At 36.8% G+C, this 23,344-nt stretch overlaps 1 protein-coding gene across 2 annotated transcripts; it reads right to left on the bottom strand.

The window, feature by feature from the left end:
* Positions 1-202: 202 nt before the first annotated feature.
* Esp (Epidermal stripes and patches) lies at positions 203-23,155 on the bottom strand. Of its 2 annotated transcripts, XM_071788111.1 has the most exons (12): positions 22,596-23,155; positions 8,972-9,135; positions 8,551-8,589; positions 6,283-6,536; positions 5,677-5,878; positions 5,085-5,305; positions 4,593-4,764; positions 4,143-4,310; positions 3,820-3,981; positions 3,212-3,352; positions 2,985-3,130; positions 203-2,421 (listed from the first exon to the last, which is right to left on the bottom strand). In XM_071788111.1, coding segments are annotated over exons 3-12 (1,815 nt in total). In that variant the 5' UTR covers positions 8,552-8,589; positions 8,972-9,135; positions 22,596-23,155; the 3' UTR covers positions 203-2,073. The 2 variants fall into 2 exon arrangements, with proteins under 2 accessions (XP_071644212.1, XP_071644211.1); XM_071788110.1 differs by lacking the exon at positions 8,551-8,589.
* Between the last annotated feature and the right edge of the window lie 189 nt (positions 23,156-23,344).

The raw sequence follows: 23,344 nt of genomic DNA, 5'->3' as shown, positions 1-23,344 counted from the left end.
TACGTTCCCTTATAGAAATTTAATACTGTGATTATTTGGCTAGTAATTAATTACTTATTTTGAGTATTAAAATCATTAAAAACAGTACTTTTAATACTCAAAATAAGTAATTAATCACTAGCCAAATAATCACTTACAGTATTAAATTTCTGTAAGGGTTGGAGACTGGAAATGACTGGAAACAAATTAATACACGATTACATAATAATTACATATTAATTGACATGTATAATATATTATATACATATGCAGGATATAAAACAAACTATTGCAATTTATATACATTGTTCAATTATATACAGACTTACCGCTTGTAAGTCTATATCGAGTGGACGAAGCTTATCCACGATAGCACAGATGCAGACGCTATTAAGTAATTTACCACAGGATTCTATAATCTTGTTTTATGTAACGTAATTACGCATAGTTGCAGCATAATATTTCTCTGCAGATTAATATCGGCATTATCTCGCCGGAGTAGCACGCCGCATTAAATCCATCTTTCAGCGATACGAGAGCCCATCTCGCTGCCGAAAGAACGCAACAACTTTTGCTTTTGCTATTATATTACCGCATCGCTTAAAACCCTGTTTGTTTAATTTACTTAAAATTAAATTGTAAGCTCTCATATAACGCTGTTACAGTTTTAATAATAATATTAAAATTAAAATTATCTTTACAATTATTATTACAAAATATAGATATATGTATAATTAATACTATTTTTTACACCATACAGCGTTTGCTAAAAATTTTTTTTGTTAAACCATGCAGTCATATAATAGAAAAAACGTTTTTCTTTTACCAATCAGGAATATTATAAATTAGTTGCGTTTTGCGAAATTTTTGGTCGACGCGTGAGATGAAGCACGCGTCGTCGATGCAATAAACGTTTTTTTAAAATTCACGAGAGATCTATCATATTCCCGTAACAAGCGTCACGACGGAATCTACGATCCGCCGAATATCTCTCCGCCAGACATTACTCAAGGAACACATCGCAGTCAAAGTGACATCATTTTGCCGTCATATTGATATAAAAGTAACGTAAATTTGGTCAATATGACGTCAAATTGACATCATTTTGACTTCCTGTTCTCCTTAGGTTGTTTATAAAATTATCACAGTATTGTTCGAACTTATTTTACTTATATGTACACGCGTTCCTAGAATACAGGGGGTGCTACTTTGCATAAAGCAGTAGACGTATAAAAATGTACAATGGAAACTTCTTCCTGCCGCGAATCTCAAACAGCGTAAGGGGTTTAAATACGAGAACGCTGAGTGATATCGATTGGAACGTTACGCAGATGTTCCCGCTTCATCACGGAGTTAAATAAATACTTGGACGAGACAAGAATTTGAACGAGGATCTATAGAGATATTTGAGATGTCTAAAAGGCGCCTTTTTAAGCCGCATTTTAATTTTTCAGACGTTTCCCAGTCGCTCCCGGAATTTCCTGTCGTACAGGATACTTCCAAGCTGCACTTCTACATATAATATCTCTCCCTCTTCGAGATACATAACAGTATACATGTATATTATATACATATACCGAGATATTTGAAATCTATTCGACATATATACATGTATTTATATATGCTTCAACTTTTCTCTGCCTTCTCCGATTGCTTCCGCTACCCGCGCGAATCAAGATTTCGCCAGTATTTTTTCGCCTAGATCCTAAACGAGGATTTAAAGTTGAACTTTCAGGCATTGTCGTTACGGTCGATGATACCTTCTACGTCATTCTATCGTCGCTTTCGTTGTTATTTGGAACTTCAAGTCGCGAGATACCGCCGAACTGACGACGACGTAATAAATACACAAGTTGCTTCGTAAAATTTCGTTTTCATGACGATTGGATTTGAAGAGATTCACGTACGGGCTGCCTCGCAGTCCAGTCGACCGCGTCAAAGAATCGGAATTATAAAAGTCTCCCAATTCTCGCGTATTTGGTAACCGGCTGTCGCATCCGGATAACAGCCTCGAGGAACATGGTATGAAAGTACGAATGCACCTTTTACGATCGGAAGCAATATTTCGACCGTGCCGTAAGACTTCCATTTCATCTACTTCATGTAGCCCTTCTCCTTCAGTAGATCGTCCAACGTTTCCTGATTGTAGTAGACGACGAAATCCGTGGGTTCGACGCCCTCGAAGACGGCGTATACCGACGGCTTCAGATTGTAGAAGAAGAGCGGCTGGCCCCTCTTGGCGAAGTCCTTCGTCAGGATCTCGATGACCGTGGCGGCCGTGAAGTCCGCACCGTAGATATGCGAACAGTCGATCACTACAGGCGTCGCGACGCTCTCGGCGCGTCGGCTGTACTTGGTTACCAAATTGCGAACGTAGTCCACCGACGGGAAGATCAAGCAACGATCCGGCGTCAGCATTAAGTACTCGATACCGTGAAGAGTCTGTCGGACGAAAGAAAATAAAATAAAAATGGGTATTATCACGCCGAAAGACACACTGTTAAATATTTAAAGGATGAAATTTAAACAAATAAGCCTTGAGTTAAATAATATTTTGTTATTTTTAACCACCATGTGTGCCAAGATTTATTATTTTAACGCAAAACAGTATTAGGTGCTTTCCATTTACATCAAAACTCAGATAATTCTCACTTGTGACGTCGTTCTATATCCTTTTTGGGAATTAATGAATAATAAAGACAGAATGACATCACAAGTGAGAATTATATTAATTTTGATGTAAATGGAAAGCAACTATTATTTCAACTCAATTGATTTAGTTAAATTAACGACATATTGAATGGGAGCAGCGGTGACCTATAGGAATGGTTAAAAATAATGACTCAAATTGAGTGTAATTTAATACTACATGAATTTAACAGCGTATCACTCAAATCCGTAAAGAATACGAGCTTGAATAAAGAGCAGTATGAAAAATTGAAGAGTTAAGGCAAACGCTCGCGAATGAGAAATCGATTTCATATTTCAAGCAAATCAATAATTACCTTGAGTTTCTCCACGGATATTTTCGGCCTGGCGGCGTGATACAGGATGAAGAGAATATTTATCCCGACACCGCAGAGGATGCCGATCTCCAATTGCAGCACCAAACACGCGATAAACGTTCCCAGCCCCGGGATGAGGTCGGATTCTGCGAGAAGGAGGAACAAGTTAATTTCGTGGCGTATCGCAAATTTATCTGGTATCTTGTGAGAGGTATGTGCGCTCTTACTTTTCGTCCTCCACATCGGCTTCACCACTTTGACTTCGACCATGAAGATGACCGCGGCGATAATGATAGCCGCCAGAGTGGCGCGTGGAATGAAACTGAAGTACGGGGTGAGGAATAGCAGGGCTAAAATTACCAGCACACCTGAAATTCCAGATTGTTACTATAAGTACTTAGTTTTCATCAGCACAATCAAATAAATTAAAAAATAAACAAATTAAGATGTTGACATGCTACGAAAGAGTTACAATTAGTATTTGCTGTTTTAATACTGTTATAATATTACATTCCAATAATAAAATAAAGTTTAAATTTACATAATTTTTTTATAAAAAATTCCAACTCTGATTAAAATTTAATTTGCACAAATAATTTATTTTTCCTCTTTTTGTGTTCTGCAGGATAAGGCTCGTTTAAGATACTCGTCCTTAAAGGGTTAACAAAAGACTTGCTTCTGCGCGAATTCTATATTATCGAAGAAATTTAGCGAGAGCGCAGGAAATCTTTGCAAGATATCATTCTCCCGATTTTTCTCCACTTTCAACTTTCCAACTCTGCAGGATAAATGGATGCAACAATTGATTTGCGGAGAAGCCACGAACGGAACTCACCAGTATAAACGCCGCCGAACGGCGTCCTGACACCGGAAGCGTTGTTCACCGCGCTCCTGCTGAGGGATCCCGTGCCCGGGAAAGCTTGCATGAAGGAATTTCCGATATTCGATATACCGATTGCTATCAGCTCCTGCGTGGCGTCCACCGATTTTCCGTTAGCTGTAAAAATGCAATAAATAATCGTTCTAAACGAGAAGTTCCAAGCAATTCGATCACATTGGGATAAAAGGATAAATGTCGGCCCTTCGCGATAAAAGTTCGGGTCAGTTCTCAATGCGAAATTACGCGGCGGAACACGCAACTTTCTGAGGCTTGCTTACCAAAGGCCTTGCAGATAGCGATGTCTTCCATTAGAGAGATGAGCGGTATTACGACAATGCCGCTGCCCAGATTACCGAGCATCTCGATAAACGTGACCGTCGTATTGTCATCGTTGGCGAATCCGAATGGCGGAACTTGTACAGCAGGCATACCTCCCGGTATGTGGCCTGAAATAAGAAATTTTACTTTTAAGACACTCTATCGGATATTCGAATCTTATGATTTATTAAGATTTAATAACAATTTCTCTTTCAACAATATACATGCAATCAAAATAAATTTTGTATACATTTTATCTCACTACAATTCATAATCAAAATTTCTCTTTTTTCAGAAATTTTGCATTTATTTATGTCATGTTACGATGTGATGTGCCTGTTATTTTTGATAAAAGTTTATTTTGCGGTCGGGTTTTTTCGAAAAAAACAGATTTTATTTGCGTTGCATACCAATCAATCTGACAGGCGAGTTATTTTGAAAACTCCAGCCCAGTAAACCGCAAATTACTACTAGGAGTGCATTTCGTGAGGTGCCGATCAGCCAGATGATTTTATTCACGACTCGATGTTTGGTAGTATGATGCTCCTCCTTTTTCGGGCCGATTTTGCATGAGGCTAATAACTGCAATCACACGTAAAATTATTATTTTATTGCAATAATATTAATATTAAATCGCTTTTATCGTTAATTAAGTGTTTCCCGTTAATAATTTTAATCGCTTTCTCTCTCAAAGTTATCACAAATATTTATTTAAAATAAAGCTATAATTTATTTCCGTTCGCGTTTTAAACGAGATGCTCGCTCTGCATTAAATTTATATTCTACACGTGCAATATCTAAATCGCTTGATTTAAATTTAAATATTTACGTCACGTTGCGAGAGGATTTTAATAATTTCTCGCAATATATACATTTCTCGTAATGCCGTATCGAATAATTACCCTCAGAATTAATAGCAGCGCTATGCAGGATGCTCCAAGAGTAGCGTCCCAGGCGGATGTCTGATGTATCAGTCCACCGATACTCCGCCACATCTCGATAAATTGAGAGCCCTTTGCAGGAATACCGAGGAGGTCTTTGACTTGCGACGTGACAATTATCAAAGCCACCGCCGACGTGAACCCGGAGCTTACCGGTCCGGACACGAAATCTATTAGAAATCCTAAAAAACAGAAAACAACGAAATATATGATCTCAAGTTTTCACACGATAAAAACGGGATTTGAAGGAGAAATTAATTTTAATATTAAATAGAATGAGAAAATGTATTTTATCTCACGTTTGAAAATATTAAAAAATTCAACTAAAGCACTACTTGATACTCTTAATGTTAAATTTAATTTTTCAAAATTATTAATTATGGAGTTAGTTTAAGTAAAACCTTTTAATGTTTTTAATTCACGTCAAATAATTAATTCGCCTCGCTCTTTTTATGCAATTTCATATTCAACGACGGGCTCTTTTAAAAATACCGAGGTGTTTTACGATCTCTCAAATTAAATTAATCTTGATAAATTGCTGAAAACGACTTACCGAGACCGAATATACCCATTATTAATTCCACGATTCCGGCCAGAAAGCACAATAGAATCGCATGCGGCACCGGAGCGTCCAAATGAGACACTGTTTGATAAGTTAACAAAGATATTATGGCAGTGGGGCCCATGGGTATGTCCTTGCAGGACCCGAAAATCACGTAGATGAAACAACCCAGGAAACTGCCGTATAAACCATACTGAAACAAAAGATTGATATACATCCGTATCTAAAAAAGGTATGTAAAAAAAAATATAAAACCGGTCATTTTTTTTTCTTAAAAAAGTCCAGCCTAGTTATCATCTATCGCTTTTCAATATCAATCTTTGTAAGCAACTAAAATTTTATCAAATTAAATCTATCTGCAATTAATTAAAAGACACAGCCATTATTTATTTCGTATCTCTTGCAAATTAGTATAAGAATCTTCATACTCTTCTTTTAAGACCTCGATTTCGTTCTTCCTTTTCTATTAATTAAGTTAAGTGAAAAGAACATTTGGCCAAACGTGCAAACGTACTAACGTAATCTCGTCGCAATTCTTATGTAAATCTCCGTAAGTCATTGCGCGAGCGATAAACGTCTCGTCGCTAGTTTATGTACCTGCGGCGGTAAACCGGCGACGTTCGAGTATGCCAGCGACTGAGGAATGACGGTGAGGCCCACGGTGATCCCGGCCACCAGATCACCGAGCGCATCTTGAGCGTTGTACCTTGGCAGCCAGTTCAGGACCGGCAGCCTCTTGTAAAGGGTTTTCTTCGTGCATATGGCCCTGGCACGCCGCCTCGCGTGCTCCAACGCCGATGTCAGGAGGCCTTCCTTCTGCTTGACCTCGTCATCCCCCGGCTCTTCGATCACTGGTGGCACACGGCAAATAATTTTATAATATGAATATAATAGCATAAAAATTTACGTTATCCTTAATTTTAGTTCCTATTATATAATATATAAATTCAACCCTTTATTTATTTATATTTCTCAGATATATATCGCGTGAAAATTCATTTTATAAAGAGTCTTGTAAGTTCAGTCGTAATTTTTCACTTGTCAATTTTTATAATCTATTGATTTAAACACGTTTCCGATATTATTATTTTTTTCGAGTTTTATAAGATTTATTCGGTTTAAAAATGCATGATTCATCTTAAATGATTGCGATGACTGAGTGCAAATTGTTTTCAGTCCCTTCTCACTTATTTGTCAGTCATTTCGATCGTATATAATTTTTTGACCCACTTATAACGCAAATAAGAACGATCTGCAAAAACCAGCTGGCCAAACTTCACCGTGACCATGTACTTTTAACACGGGGATTCGCGTCTGTCGTATCATATACGCGGCCCACCAGCCCATAAATAATATCGTGCACGCGAAAATGCAACGGTGACAAGCACGGTAACAAGGACGGAGTACTCTTGTACAGACAGCGCCGACACTTGAATTTATTATCTTGGCGAATACAGGCACGTGAAAAGAAAAAGGGGAAAAAAATATATGCTACCGCGTATACATATAGGCTGAGATGTAAATTTCTAAAAACATTATGTACTCCTCAGAAGGCCGATTTTTCGTTCGCCGGCGTCAAGGAAGGCGAACCAGTTCCGCGGAATGAAATCATTGGCGACGTGAAGGCACATTGCCGTGATCTTGCATGCATTAATGTCATCAGGCGCTTTGATTATGCAGTTTCGATAATGCAGCAACTCCCGAAAGTAAGATAATTTTTTAATTATTTGTTTTATTACTTTTATACGAGCGCGATGCGCAATGGGTGGATTATATGACACTTTTTTTTACCGAGAAATAAAATGATAGAAAGATTAACACGTTTTGTGCCAGACTATAAATTTTAATTATATGACATTTTTTTTATCCGGAAATAAAATGATGGAAAGATTAACACGTTCCGTGCCAGATTGCCCATATCGCGTGGATCACCAGGTGAATCATGCAGTATGTTCATTATAGTTGTTAAATAAATTGTGTTTCATAATAATTACAAACGTAAACAAATTATTATTATTATAAAAAAAAAGTACAAAATACAAAACAAAGCCCATGTTTTTATTGAACATTTATACTTAATACTAACATTTAATATAAAAATACTTATTAATAACCAAAGAATAAAATATTTAACAGCTTGAGCGGAAAAGTTTAACGTGGGTCAGCAGTGATTAATAATGCATTCTAATATATGGAGAATAAACTCGCTGAATATTAGAATATATAAAACATTTTTATACAACAATTTATCTTTTCTATTTCCTTATCTTGATTATTTGTAATATTTTGTAATACTTTTATCAAACCGTTTATTGAAATTGAATCAACTGTTATCATCTCCAACTTGAAAAATTATCAATGTGGAATTTTATCAGAGGTCGTTTTTTTTTTAATCAATGACTATTAAATACGATGCAATTGTGAAGCAAGAGTCCTTATCTCCGCCGAATAAATTGGGGCCGTGGCGTGAAGCCGAAGTTTCGTAACGTGACGATCGATATCAATAAATTTACATGAAGATGTAATCAGATCAGAAACTATAGTTATCGTCGTTTCTATTATACGTCGTTGTGTAAAATTGAATTGAAAAATTCCGAAATCTTCTGCATTTGATAATTTCAAGTATATCTGCGCCCGCATCTTGTTGTTTTATGTTTCAAGATGACGTAACTGCGGTAACGTAGGACGGACAATTTAAATTATCTCTATCAAATTAAGTTTAAACACGAGACTTCGTATATCATTATCACCCTCGTGAAAATACTTAAAGTATCAAACACACGCAAGATCTCGGCCGATTTCGTAACACGAGTCGCTGTTAGATGCTTGCCCGAACAGTCGTGGAATTTTACGATAGGTACTCACTTTTGTGGCATCCTCGCCGCGTGCGAGAAGTAAATTATGCTTTAAAATACGACGATGAATAGAACTTATGTTTATACAGTGTTCCCCTGCGCGTATCCATCCGGGAAATAATTTTTCACATATAATTATATACAAAATATATCTTCATTATGTTTTGTATTTCTTTTTATATAATATCTGTTAGTTTATATAATGCAAGAATAATTTTTTTAATTATTTTTTAATTCTTTTTCTAATTATTTTTCTTGTATATACGTTCAAAGATTATACAAAAGAGAGGAAACATATATGGACATATTTCATATATATAAAATGTATGGAAAATTTTTTCCCGAGCGCTCTGCATGCAGCTCAGCGAAAAATATTAATATACGATTTCGTATCAAGTATCAACCTTTTGCGCTGTACGTTTAGAACTTACAGATGAAATCTGAAGAGCCTTGTATGTCGCGGTGGTTTCCGTGCGATGTGTGAAGAGATTGAAACGAATGAATGAGATCCACGTTGTTGGTGGATCCGGTTAAGCCGTGATTCACGTAGCCCTCCAGGCCCTGCCTGCTGTCCGAGCTGCTATTGTCTTTCATTCTGAAAACGTGAAATATCAAAATTAATACGAGGTCAAATCAACGAGAGACGATCGAAATTTTCTATTCGCAAACGCTATTTAAAATAAAATGATCTACTGCGAAATAATCTGCACAACAGGATATTTTATATTCTTTGCAAAAAACATATAGAAAAAGATCAAATGAGATGCAGAGATGGAGAGAAAAGAGGATAATTTCATAAAAGAAGAAACGTTCGCGTTTCGAAGAATTAAAAATATCCCGAGCTTTCGATTGGCGATTAGATTAATAACATGTGACAACGCGATCGCGATACTCTAGTCATCGTTAGTTAAAACAATTGGAGAGACGATATTCGCGAAGTGGAAGACACCACGATCGGTCTATTAAACTTGGCCGTGAACCAAGTACTAATTGCAGTCAAGGCGACATTGTCACGAGGATGTCTTTAACCCACCTTATCCATTATAGGAAAAATACATTATGAAAATATTATATCACTATATCATAAATGAGATGATTAGATTAGACGTGATCCGTCGCCGCGACACTCGCGGAGCAAATTCTGTCGCGAGAGAATCGCAACGAGGAGATCTGCTTGTTATGCCGCAAGTAAACCGCGAAAGCGATGACTGTTTCTGTCTGAGCGAAAAATGTCGAGTTAACCGAAATCAATAGCTGTTATAATTAATATTATAAACAACAGCTATTATAATTAACAATATTGTAATAATAGCATCTGTAATTAGATACATGTTAATTCAGCAACAGATATACTTATAATATAATTACAAATATTAGTTCAGTTGTATCAGTTATGTTAAAGTTTTTTTTGGCGTTCGCCAAAGTAACCCGATGTTGTCAGGAGTGTTATCCGACTAAGAGTCTCTTTTTTCTCATTGCGGGATTGCCGGGTTCCTCTTATACGCTAAAAGCGTCGCTTAAGCGCGTCGCGGGCGCAGCCCCCAAATGCAGGCCGGCTGGGTTACGTGAGCTCGTGTGGTTATCGTAACAACTAGTGTCTCTATTTTATGTAAGACACCCGGGGTTTCATAACTTTTAAAATCTTGTACTCCCCACAGAACCTGCGGGGATCGATATTGCCTCGCGCGGCCCAGTACGAGCAGTTTACGCGAATTCGCGCGCGCGGCGGTCCCGCGGGAACATCGCGCTTGTTTCTCCTTTATTGAAAATTAAAGCGAAAACTTTCGTCCATTCATTTCAGAGCCGTAGGGAAATTACAATTCCGCGATTTACGGGCGTTTAATTTTGAGAGATACTCAGCGCGCGGATCTGCCGAAACGTTTGCGCGGCTCGCTCGCTCGCTCGGTTTTTCTTCCGCGACTTATTCGTAGCGCTTGGCTCTAATTTTCGTGGGTTTAATTTTGATCTTGTTTAAATCTTATTTGGAGAAGATTTTTTCCCCTGATAATGCGCAATGCCTCGTGATGATAGCACACGGAAGATAATCCGTGTGAATCCTCACTCGAGGTATGCTTTTGATATTGAAGCCGCATTGCGTAAGCGCGCGACATGCGCAAGCACAATTCTGCATCAATCATTGCAATTAGACAACAAAGCAATAAGTATAATCAGGTGACTAATTTTATTGACATACTTTCCTGCTCGGTTCGCGGCAGTCCGAAATTGATGATCCTAGACGAATTTTTGCAGTTCATTCGTATTTACGTTTGATTTCACATTTCACCAATATTGACTCGATTGTAATCACATATGAAATTTGATTAATTTAAGTCTTTTTCGAGCGATTCTTTTTATATACATACGTTACACATTGGACATCATTGCTAATTAGATAATAGCGCTCGATATGCGGCAAATAACGTATAATAAAATATAAGAAATATGTAACACTTTAATTAGAGAAGACGTGACTTTTATAGAGATAATTTTAACGTCTACAATTAATCAAGAATTAATTAAACTTCGTGCATATTTAAGGTCTAAGTTTCGTGCGTATTTAAATTTATTTCCAAGAGTTACGTTTATCTCTTTTATTTCTAATTAGATAATAACGAAGGCGACGAGGAATTAGAATTGCGTAAAATTTAGAACTCAAGCTTTCTTATAAATAATCTCAGCATATGAATTTCTTTAAATTTTTTCACTGGTTAGTTTTCGAGAATGTTTATAACAAAGTTGAAGATTTTTTAATAGGTTCTAATGGCAGTCTCGATGCTGCACATCAATTATTAACAAAAATACTTATTAAAAATGTTAAAAATTTATGTAATTTAAATTTATGTTTAATGTAGAAAAAATGATACTAAAAGTATCTTCAAAGATTTGAAAAATATGATCACATGGTCTTGCAATATTAAATTGCACTGCAGCAGAACCGCAGTAATAAATCGATATCAAAATGTGTATTTAATTGACATTTACTTAAATGGGACAATGGAAATAGAAAATAGATATAGACTTCTTGTCACATCTCAAGTATACGTTGGTTAAGTGCTTCGTAGTATAAAATGCACATACAAGATTACGCGATAAAACTTTTATTGTGTGGTGTAAAAGTGACGTTAAAAAATCGTGACTTTTTGCTAGAAGAAATGTTCTCAAAAATTAACCGGTAAAAAAATTTTTTAAATTTACATGCTGATATTATATTTATAAAAGAATTTATATCTTGAAATTTTGTGTAATTCTTAACATTTCTACGTCCTTAACAGACTTCGCGTAAGTCGAAAAAAAAAAAATAAACTTTTTTATCACAACTTAAGATTGAGCTCCCGTCGAGTACTTTCTTTATCACTCGCGACGGATTTTATTACGACGGATTAAAGCTTATCAGTTGAAATTGGCATTCGTTCGGCGTGATATATAGGTGCCTTCGAGCGAACGTGTCCGAATCTAAAACTGAAATAAAATATGTCGTCTCACGCGCGCACAAAGTGCACGACGACGTGCCGACGAACACCAGAGTCGGCGTTTGATCTTCGATAGAGCCGGCGTAATTCACTGTTAGAAGTAGCAATTACTACAAGTGGGTTCGATTGACTGGCGTCATTTCGTCTGATTGTTTCGCCAATACCGCGACGTTTGCTTGCAAATGAAAGCAAAATGAAAACGATAAGGGAATTAAAAGCCTATTCCGCGATTTTGTGCCATGCCAACGCGACGGTATATGAGTTTCTCGGCGATGATGACTACGAGAAATTTTTCGACTCGCGTACTTTTTATTGCACGGCGATTACCCGTAGACTAGTGACAATCTGTTCAAATATCGTAAACATTGGGCAATGAACCAGATAATCTTGTGATCTCCTCGAGCGCTGATCACACGCATAGTTCGTCTGAGATTTATATGAGTCACGTTATAATACGTTTACATGCTTTAATAAACGTCAGCACGCGGTCTTAAGAGGAAATAAATGTAAAGATATCTCCTCGTGCGGTTGAATCATCATCCAATAAAAATGGAATAACGAAACGAGAATGACACGTGCATGCAATTTAAGAGATTTTAAGTTAAACAACGATATATACTTATTTCCAGCAAGATACAAAATTAGAGAACGTTTTAATTTTATTAATATATATTATTTAAATAAATATTTTAATTCTTTCTATTTCATTATTTTCAAATTGTTTCAAATTAACGGAATTATAGAATATTTTATTGGTTAATTCGGTTTCTAAATTATTAAAAAATTATGGGAAGATTTATTTCGTGCCTCTCATCACCTTTTGGTGAACAAGAAATCATCACATTTCAGAATTGAACGTTTTAAACATTTTTGAGTGATATATTGCGGGTTTTCTAAGATAAAAACTTATGACATTTATAATAGGTAATAAAACGTTTGCAGTTTTTTTTTGCATAAAACATCAAGATGTTGCGGTCGCGTATATAATTGTTCCACTGCAGGCGTATCCGACACGCGCGTCCCACGCGACTTGAAGATGATTAATGATCACTAGCATCGAAGCCAAAAAAAAGATGAAAAAAAGAGAACTATGTCGCAAAACTAGTTCCTTATCATATTAATGATTCATTTAACTTAAAATTGCTACACGTTAATAATCTTACGATTTTAATCACGAAGGACATCCGTGCAAAAATTGTTTTGCGGTAATTACATGGTTGGAAAAAAATAATTGCCAGAAAAATTACATCGTTTAAAATAGGTAAAGCGGTCTTTTTTCGTTCCGAGTTCTACTATCTCTTATTTTTAGCTTAATGCCGATATTATTGTTTTTTGAAATGAACTTCTGCAATAAATATAACAACTGCGGTAATTACATGGAAAAAAATAATTGCCAGAAAAATTACATCGTTTAACATAGATAAAGCGGTCTTTTTCGTTCCGGGCTCTATTTCTTATATTTTTAGCTCAATGCCGATATTATCGGTTTTCGAAAAAAACTTCTTGCAACATAAATATATTTTCGTTCAGTTTGTTTGATACTTCGAATGATATTTTATTTTGATCCGCGTGTATGTGCGGGTGTGTATCATATGTTTTTGACGCGCACAATCTGTATACGGATTATATTATCGCGAATGTATCAATAAATATCATAAAATGTATATACGTGTGTATGTATACGTGATAACAAATGCAATTCAGTTCAGTGTATAAACTTCGAATCATGTGTTCGAGCTTGTTTTACAAACGTGCACCGCGACAAGCACGGCGATTTCCCGAGTGGATATCCTCATAGCTCTTGTTGCATTAATGAGCATTAGCCGTTGAGCCGGCTCGGTTGCAAGTGAAAAGATCATCAATTGATAAACGCGCGTGCCCGCTTATATCGCTTTGACAATGATACACTCTCTCTCTCTCTCTCTCTCTCTCTCTCTCTCTCTCTCTCTCTCGCGTGCCCAAGGTCTAGTCGTAGACGAACACGAACTGGAGTACGTAATTACACCTAATTATACCGCGAGACCGAAAACTCAGATAAACCGCAGGCGGATGGATTAATTTCAGATTGCGCAAATCGATGGGGGGGAATCGATCGTTATCGTGGCGCGGGAGGCGAAGACACGCGAGCTCGCCGGTATTCTTCTTTATCGAAAGCAAAATCGCGAGAAACTATCGTCTGAAATACGATCCTCGGCTGAGATTTTCCATCGCGGGGAAAAACATCACGAGCGAGCGTCGCGAACAGATAGATAATTGCCAGCGTGCCGGTCGATTGAAGAAATTTACTATGAGCCGTCGAGCGGCGATACGAGCGGAACGCGCGATTGGTACGAGGCTCGGTAGTGGAATTAATAGGAGATTAGGCTGACGCCTACTGGGGCGTTTAATTTAATAAACTGACCTCCTTGCCCCGTAATCTCCACATCAGTTAATTATTACAATCTGATAGTTAATCTGATCGAACGTTATTAATACGTCATTCGACGTCACTCTGCTACCTAGGCAGTTTATCGGTCATCAATTAAGATATTCAATTCGAAAAGAAAGAAACTTAATTGATAAATTATACGGCCTTCGTCGATATTTTTTGTAACAGTTTTTATTTCAATGGATCTCTGATAATCCTGGAAACAGATTAAAGTAAATAGGGATTTAATGAAGATTACACTCACTTAGATTACTAAGTAATCGGCTTAAGGAAGATCCGTTTTCGTTCTTCGGCTCTCGGCGACTGTCTCCTCAAGCAGAAGAATAAGAGTCAACGGCAGAGAGAGTGCGTCAGCTTCGTTCCCCGAGGGATTTCGAAGAAATTTCACGTTTCAATTTCGAAAATTCTCCTCTCCGCTACTTCGAGGCATCACGGGCTGCGCGGATCTAGTCCCGTTAAGGTCTTCGTCGGCATTTGTCAGAGCAAACTCGCTCTCTTCCGAAAATCTGATGCCGGCGTCTCTCCAGCGGGGGTCTCCAGCCGCTGACTTCCTACCCGTTAAAGGGGGACGAAAATGCGAAAATGAGAAAACCGCTTTCGCAATGGTAATATCTACGGCGAATAATGCACGTATACGTGTACGAGGATTTATGTCGCAGGTATATAAGATTTCGGACCGGTTTTCGCGACGCAATGGTGAAACTGAGTTCGCGACGACGCGCGGCCGGCCATTTAAACGCATCGCGCGCGGGGCGAGCTCCCTCTCCCTCCTCGGCGACGACCTCAGCCTCCCCCGCGACGACGATGACGACGACGACGTTGTTGGTGAACGAGCTAATCGTCACGTGGTGTGGTGACTCTCCGATTCCGGGCTGCCGGGAATTCGATTCGATCACGCGCTATCGGTGTAATGCCCTCCGCGTGGCGTTGCGAGAATCTTCTAGCATGAAAACTGTGCCACGCGCTCGCGTGTGTGTACCAGTTAGAAATCTTCCGACAGCCCCCCTCGAGTTGAATCTTGCCTCGAGGCACGGGAGATCGTACGTCTCGATCGGGTAATCCATCATCGTGATGTCCGCTCGCGGGGGGCGCGCGTTGGGTGAACAGGTCGATATTTATATCGACACGTTGAAGTAACGGACGAATTCGCGAAGGAAATTAATTGCTGACGTTTGTAATTAAAACTATTGCGTAAGATGGGTACCGTATGCACCGTAAGTCTTCACTTCCGGCCTACAGCGAGTGATGCGTGCCCCCGCCCCCCGAATGTTTAATTGTTACAAAGTGTTAACCGCGCTGCGTTCGCATTTTTCTCGATCGCAGAGACGAGATGCTAGAATCTTCGTGATATTTTCGCATTTGAAAGTTAATTTAATTTCTGAAAGTCGTTAATGCTACTAATTTATTAAGAGTTTATTATTAATTGGAAACATGATCGATGTTGCTGTACCTTTGCTGATTATCGCTTTTCCAACTTTCATCAAATTCATCCGGTTTGAATAAATAAACAGATTAATATTCTCTTCAATATTCTCTCCTTTTTAGTCTTAAGCCCCTTGCAGAATGCCAGGCAACAGGCAATAGGAACAGGAAATAACAAAAAAATTGTTAATTACAACCTAAAAAATTCGAATGCTATGATTGGTTGGCAACAGGCAATAGGCACAGAATTTCCAACGTGACGGAAACTCTGTGTCTATTGCCTGTGTCACTGTTTATTCTGCATTTATACTTTATACATGATTTCTGATTTCTATTCCCTGGCATTGTGCAAAAGGTTTAATTGTAAGGTGTCGAGGCTGCTCAATGCACATCTATTTTGCAATAATTAAAGCCAAAGTTTATTATAAAATGTATAAAAATGCATCCATGAGAGAGAAAAATGCGAGTATAATCAGATAGATTATTATAAAATAATCTGCATAGAATAATCTCTTGTTTTCCCGGTTTTAATATCTCCATTATCTGCACTAGTCAATGATAACAATCGAGATTGTGCATCATCTCGCTCTGTCATTAAATACTGGATCCAAGGCAAAAACATGTCTGCTTAAAGAATCTGTCGTGGAGGTGCGAAAAATGCGGAAACTTCCGTGCAAATTGTTTACTGTGTTTATATTCAAATATATATAGATATCTGAAAATACGTGTACTTTATTTTTACATTATCCAAGTATAGATCTCTATTTTTCGTATTACCGAAGTATCGAGATATTTTGAGATGTATACCGTCTAAAGTGTCTAAATTTGGATAAAGATTCCCTATCTGAGTGTCGATACTTATTAGTTTCCGATACAGGATCTAACAATAGCTGACCGTCGACATTGAAAGGCAGTAGAATAAAATGCAGTTGCATATTAAATATCCGACGAAATACTAATTATTTTCAGCTGTAATACTAGCCATTTTTTGGATAAGGCATTTTTTCAATACTTGTTCAATACTTATTCGCAAGCTAATGTAAAAAAACGAAACATCTACTTTGAAATATTTAATATATCGGAAGCTGAATATCGATATTCTGATAAGATATCCTTATCGAGATGTTGTCACTAAGTTCAATCACATAACATACAATTACAATGACAATTAGACTAAATATCGGCGATCATATCGCTGATAAGTTTGTATGCGCGAAGTGTATAGTATACATTTCGCAAACAACTCTTGATAAAGCTAGTTGATAATGCAAACTGTCGAACGACTAAATACGCACTAGCATTCTCGTGCGGTGAGCGATTCTTTAAGCAAACATATTTTCGTCTTGTTAGATGCAGTATTTAACAATGCACAATCTCAATCGTTCGTCGACTAACACGGAGGATGTAAGATTCCGAGATATTGAGTAAGAGATTCGAATTTCAATCAAACGGTAGTTACGCAATGAGATCCCGATTAAATTAACCATCGAATTATATAATTTCTGTCGCATTACATTTTTCTCGATAATAGTGTAAATATGATTGCAACATATAATCTAATTTAATATTTATTTTAACATTCTGTAATAAAACTTTTAATTTTTATATTTGTGACCGATCAAGATAACTCAAAGTGAGTAGTCTTGATTTTTAAGAACCAATTAAAAATATTAATCCAGGGATCCAATATTAATCCCTAGGAAAATATGAGATATAGGCGTATTTTTTTTACAGAATTTTGTAAGTTAATGATTCTTGCACAAAACACTGAGTGTCCAAAATATTTAAATGAGTTGAGAATCTCTGGTGTAATATATTTTCGCGGTACATTGTATTAGCCAAATGATTGATCGTTCTGTTATCATTTTTCGCATCTCTAATCAATTACCACAAACACTGATAATGCTCTTAAATCATCGTTAATTATCACCGGTTCCACGCGAGTTAACGCTCTTTATATGCGCGCGTACTTAACATTTGGATGTTGAATACCAGTTCTGTTGATATTCAATTAAAAGATCATTTATAACTTGTTTGACGGCTCATTGACTCGCGTCATCACGCCGAAGAAAGTCACAGCGAGTTTTTCTGACGTAAATTGACGTACGAATTGTGGGGGAAAGGCTCTTGCCAATACGAATCGGTGACGTTAAACTTTTCGCATCCTCATCGTCACGTGTAGGTGACACGAGAAATCTTCTCTCTGATTTTGTCCCGGAATATCCGCTCGAAAATGCGCGAGTGCATTGCATTACAATGTTTTTTTAAAGACAATGCTCTGATATCATATTTTATATTATTTAAACAATATCTTTCCTAAATAATTTTCCTTTTATGTACCTACATAATTATTAGAGAAAACCGAAATTATAACCGACATAAAGACAGAGAATGGCTGGTCGAATAAATAATAAAAAATTGTTATAAAAAACTGATTGTTGCACCGAGAAATGGTTAATCAAATTTACTTTTGAAATCGAGTATGCAATATTTTTATAATCGATATCCAATAAAAATGTCTGCGGCTAAAGAATTTCAAAACTTTTGTACTTTTTTTTTAACAGCTATATTTCTAAGGGAATAAAATAAAAATAAATAAAACACGAAAGAATGTAAAATGAAACCTGATAAAAATAGAGAAAGCTAAATATGCGTTGAGAACTACTATACCTGCGTCAAGTGTAAGTTCAACTTTCTTAAACATTTATATTGCCTCATGCAATATTATACAAATGTGACGTGAGACCTCGTGACTGGTCCCAGGACTCCCAGGACAGAAATGCCTTTTCGCGCTCCGCGCCATGAGCAATGAGATTTCAAGGTAATCCCGTTGTTTTGCGGCATTTTAATCGGTCACGTGCTTTCAGTTGATCTACCAATCTGATAACACGCTGCGGTGCCAGAGAGCTTTGCGGTTCGACAATAAATCCATATCGAACCGACCCATATAGAGATACGAAAAAAATATAGACGTTGAGCGATCTCCACGGATATCCTTTGATTTTTTTCACTCATTTCTCGATCATACTTCCGGATATAAATTCCATGTTCTTAAAATGTATATAAAGATATGTAATGTTCTATTTCATTTTTATCTTTACAATTTCGCAAGAAGCGAGAAGAAAAGGAAAAAAGAGAGAAAGAGAGAGAACTTAAAATAGAGTACTGAATAAAATTATTCGCTAAGAGATTATTAAATGTAAATAGCTTTCTAATACTTGAGAAGTTTGATCACTCCGGCAGATTAATAAACTACTGACCCAAGACTTTAAAATAAAAGTTAACTTATTTATCACAAAAAATGCTAGACGTTTCACTTAAATTTGCAAAATCTTTATAAAAGATTAATTATTAGGATAGATTATTTTTATCGCAATTTTATAACTTCCGACGTTAACTAAGCTTTGGAAGTAAAATTCTGTTTTTAATGCTAAAGCCGACTTGAAACTAAATAAAGAATAAAGTTCCTTATCTATCGGGACTGCAGACGCAGTCCCGATTTTAATATTTAACAAATAGTTTTGTTTTTATCCTACGTTTCATGCTACGTTTCTCTTATTGTTTGTTAGTTAAGTAAGACGGAACTGGGGACTGCTTCTCTGTATTTAAATGGATAAATAGTATTATACTTTCATCTCAATATGATCCATCATACCCCTACAAATTCACGGATCAATTTACGCGATCACGAACCTGTCGATCACTCTAATTCGATCACTCTAAAATACTTTATGACGCATTCCGGTACTAGTGCGAGGAAAAAAAATTGACGTAACGAGTATACATAAGCGAAAGCGCGTGCTACAAATTTCGCACATAAACAAATTAGACTGGGCATCGCCTTGGAAATCTAATGCGTCAAACAAACGACGTAATATACGACCCCATGAGAGGCTTGAATATACTTCGAAGAATAATTACGAGGAGACGCAATTATTATTGACAAATTAAATGTAGCGAAATTATTCGTAGAACTTCTGCATCCTCTTAATATTCAAGACAAATATATACTTTTATATTGCTTCTCTCTCTCTCTCTCTCTCTCTCTCTCTCTCTCTCTCTCTTTCGTGGCGGCTCTCGTTGCGAGAGCTTCTCGCAGGATTGATCTACTGAACTATCGAACTTCTATCCCGTCACGTCGCCGAGATATTGCAACTTAAAATCGACATTCAACTCGCATTTTCTCGCGGCTTGCAAGTTTAACATAATAGCACGCCGCAGGAAAGGCTATATACATGTTTGATAAGTGCAACCTTGAATTTGAAATATCGATTTCTGCGGTATTCTCGTTTTTACACGCAACAAGAACAACCTGCGACCGCAACGTCACCCGACGCGGCGCAAAAATCATTTATCGGACAAATTTTCCCGATGTGATAGAAGATTTAGCAAGCAGCTAAAAATACGCGAAACATTGATCGTTTTGTTTAGCTACTTTTTTTTGAGCTTCACGTTTACGATAATTAAGCGATTATCGTGTAATTGGCGTGTAAGTATATTTTATCATCTTGCGGCCTCATTTTTAATAAATACCCGAGGACGGAAATGTCACTTGTTCGAAGGGGAATTCCCGCGGGGAATCACATGCAACGAATGACGTATCTTACAAGCTAGTCCCGTGTTCCAGGTTTACTCAGCGCAAAATTATCGCCACACGACTAATGTCCCATCGATATTTTGGCCGATTTGTTTTCGCGGAACATTGGATGTATGTACCTCATTCACGATCGATCTCGTTAACGTGATTTTCGCTTTAACGTGAAAATACTATCGCGAAAATAAATTCTGGCGGAAAAAATTATAGAACATCCGATATGTAATAAGTAATTGATATACGTGTTATTTCTGTAAAATATCGGATAGAGTTTTTCCATATTTTTCAATTAAAACCGAAGTGCGCGGTTAAACATTAGTAGTTTTAATAGATTTGCATTATTATTACGATTTATTAATAATTCACGACGTGATCGAACGTCAATAATTTATAACTTAAAGCTCCGTAACGGCCAATTATCCCGATCGTGTAAAAAAAGTTTTACGTGAAGAAACGTTAATGGTCTTTCTTGGTCCGTGAACGAAATAATAAGAAAAAATAAGAGAAAAAAAAGGATTCTTATTGCGTATTAAAATGTCGAAAGACATAATATCGTATTTTATGTAAAGTTTTCTTGCAGAGCCCTCGTAAGTTGTAAGTACCCGTTATACTTATATACTTCACGCTGTAAGCGCAGAAAATTAAGTTAAAAATTGCAGTAATGCTCGGCCCGAAATTGTTAATGTCTTCTTTAGAAAGTTTACAGTCGCAGAAATAAGCGCGTTTGTTTGCGTTCGTTTTGTCAAGCGTTGGATAAGATTACATCCTTAATTGCTTGAAGAGCTATATCTAATTCTATTAAATACCTAGGCGAGATGACGTCTATCATGTACCTACTTTTTTCAAAGATTACATTAACGACGCCTGACAAACAAAATAAAAATTGGCACTAAAACAATGAATAATGAAACGAATGATAACAGTAAGCAGGCGTATAAATAAACAGGCATATTGCGAGTAATAAACATAATTCCAAAAATTTTATCTATGAAACGATAAGCTCTAATAATACTACATTGCTAAATTACCTAGTAGTTAAATCGTATGTATGTCTTTGTTTATCTTTACATTGGACAAAGATAGACATGTGATTTAAACTGTCAGGTAGCTTACCAATAGGTTGGAACAACCGGCCCATAGTCCAGCGATTAAGTAGTAAGAGATCGAGTTCATTTTAAAAATCTGCAATAATTACTATAAAAAACTGACTAGTAAAAATAATTACTACAAAATTGTGAGAACAATTATTTTGTTCCATTCACAAAATACATCAAAACCTGCACTAATTACTATAAAAAACTGACTAGTAAAAATAATTATTATAAAATTGTGAGAACAATTATTTTGTTCTATTCACAAAATACATCAAAACCCTGCAATAATTACAATAAAAAACTGACTAGTAAAAATAATTATCATAAAATTGTGAGAATAATTATTTTGTTCTATTCACAAAATATACATCATAGAACGAGCAGCACTGTCCACTGGAACGATTTCGGTATAGCTTCTAGCTAGTTTGTCACGGGTTGTTGCACATTTCCAATATTTTTAAAAAGTTTTCCCTTCAAACTCGGAAATAAAATACGGAACGTTAAATCACAAACGAGCATAGGTGAGTGAACAACGTATCGCTCTCGAACCGAAAATAGAAATTGCTGCTCAAAACCGAAACCTTTTGAAAACAAGATAAACAAATAAATCAAATCGATTCGATTTGGCCTGTTAATAGATATAATATTTCCGTATTGGCCTCGAATTGAAATTATTATTTTCGACATTTAAAGCGGCACGAATAAAGCACATGACAAATTCCCTGAAAGCTAACACCGCAATAGAACCCCATATGTCAATGCCAGAGAGAAGAACGTACTTACTTCGAATAAAATTAAATAGTTCTTAGCATAATTATTCTAATTAAAATAAAATCAGTTTTATTATTTAATCGCCGATACGTACGACAAGGTAACGCGTGATAATATGGGAAGGCAAAGGGACGCAAATAAAAATGATATAAACGTTACTTCACGTATAAAAATTTTAAACAAATAATTTACGAAAATCTCGCACTCTTTCTCAAAAGAACTAATTAAAAAAATAATAATAAATCAGTTTCCTCGCTCTATAACCTCGACTCTTACCTGGTGAACTTGAGTTGCGCGTCGAAGTTGATCCGGCCGAACCGAACACGTTGCCTTATTCCAGAAATTTGATCTCGGACGTATCGCCGTAGAAGAAATGTCTCGAAACGAGATGCACTCGCGTCACTCGGGAATTCCACGATGTAGAGGACATTCAACTTTTCGAACCGATATACGAAAACGTGTCCACCGCGTAATGTGGAATCGTGTCTACGACTGACGCGTTTGTTTACATTTTACATCGTACACCGTCCCGTACTTGTATCCGGTCCAATTTACATGTTTCGCCCTCTCGTGTAACCGTTAACGTAGTAGCCGAATAAAGTAAACAAGTAAACTCTACTCTGTAAAAAAAAAAAAAACACTTTCTACTTTTACTGTTAATATTACATTACGCAAACCCGAATTCTCGTCAATCGTGAGCTCGCGAGATACAAAAATGTGAAACTTTGAATGAAATAAATTATCGCGTTAGAACAAGTTCAAGGGCCGCAATGAAACGCTTCAATTTTCCACCTTATGACTCTCAAGCCTGATCTACGATGTGTTCTTTGCTTTTTGTTTTCTGCTCTTACCTCTTTGCGACTATGGGCCCGGACACACACTTCTGCACAACGCATAATGCGTAAGCGTAAGAAAATTGATTGGTCTATTTCCTTATGCACATGTATATGGACCAATCAATTTTCTTATGCTTACGCATTATGCGTTGTGCAGAAGTGTGTGCTCCCCGCTTATCTCGTATTTCG

Source organism: Temnothorax longispinosus, chromosome 9, assembly GCF_030848805.1.
Source record: "Temnothorax longispinosus isolate EJ_2023e chromosome 9, Tlon_JGU_v1, whole genome shotgun sequence".
In the NCBI taxonomy this organism is placed as follows: domain Eukaryota; kingdom Metazoa; phylum Arthropoda; class Insecta; order Hymenoptera; family Formicidae; genus Temnothorax; species Temnothorax longispinosus.
This window is presented reverse-complemented; position numbering and strand designations above follow the sequence as displayed.

Bases quoted from the DNA above. Each gene is read 5' to 3' on its own strand.
- Esp (XM_071788110.1), bottom strand. From the start codon at position 9,134: ATGAAAGACAATAGCAGCTCGGACAGCAGGCAGGGCCTGGAGGGCTAC. The intron at 5,879-6,282 runs GTACATAAACTA...CTTTTGTTTCAG, and splicing joins TCGCCGGTTTACCGCCGCAG to TATGGTTTATACGGCAGTTT. The intron at 4,311-4,592 runs GTATGCAACGCA...TTCTTATTTCAG, and splicing joins CTCGCCTGTCAGATTGATTG to GCCACATACCGGGAGGTATG.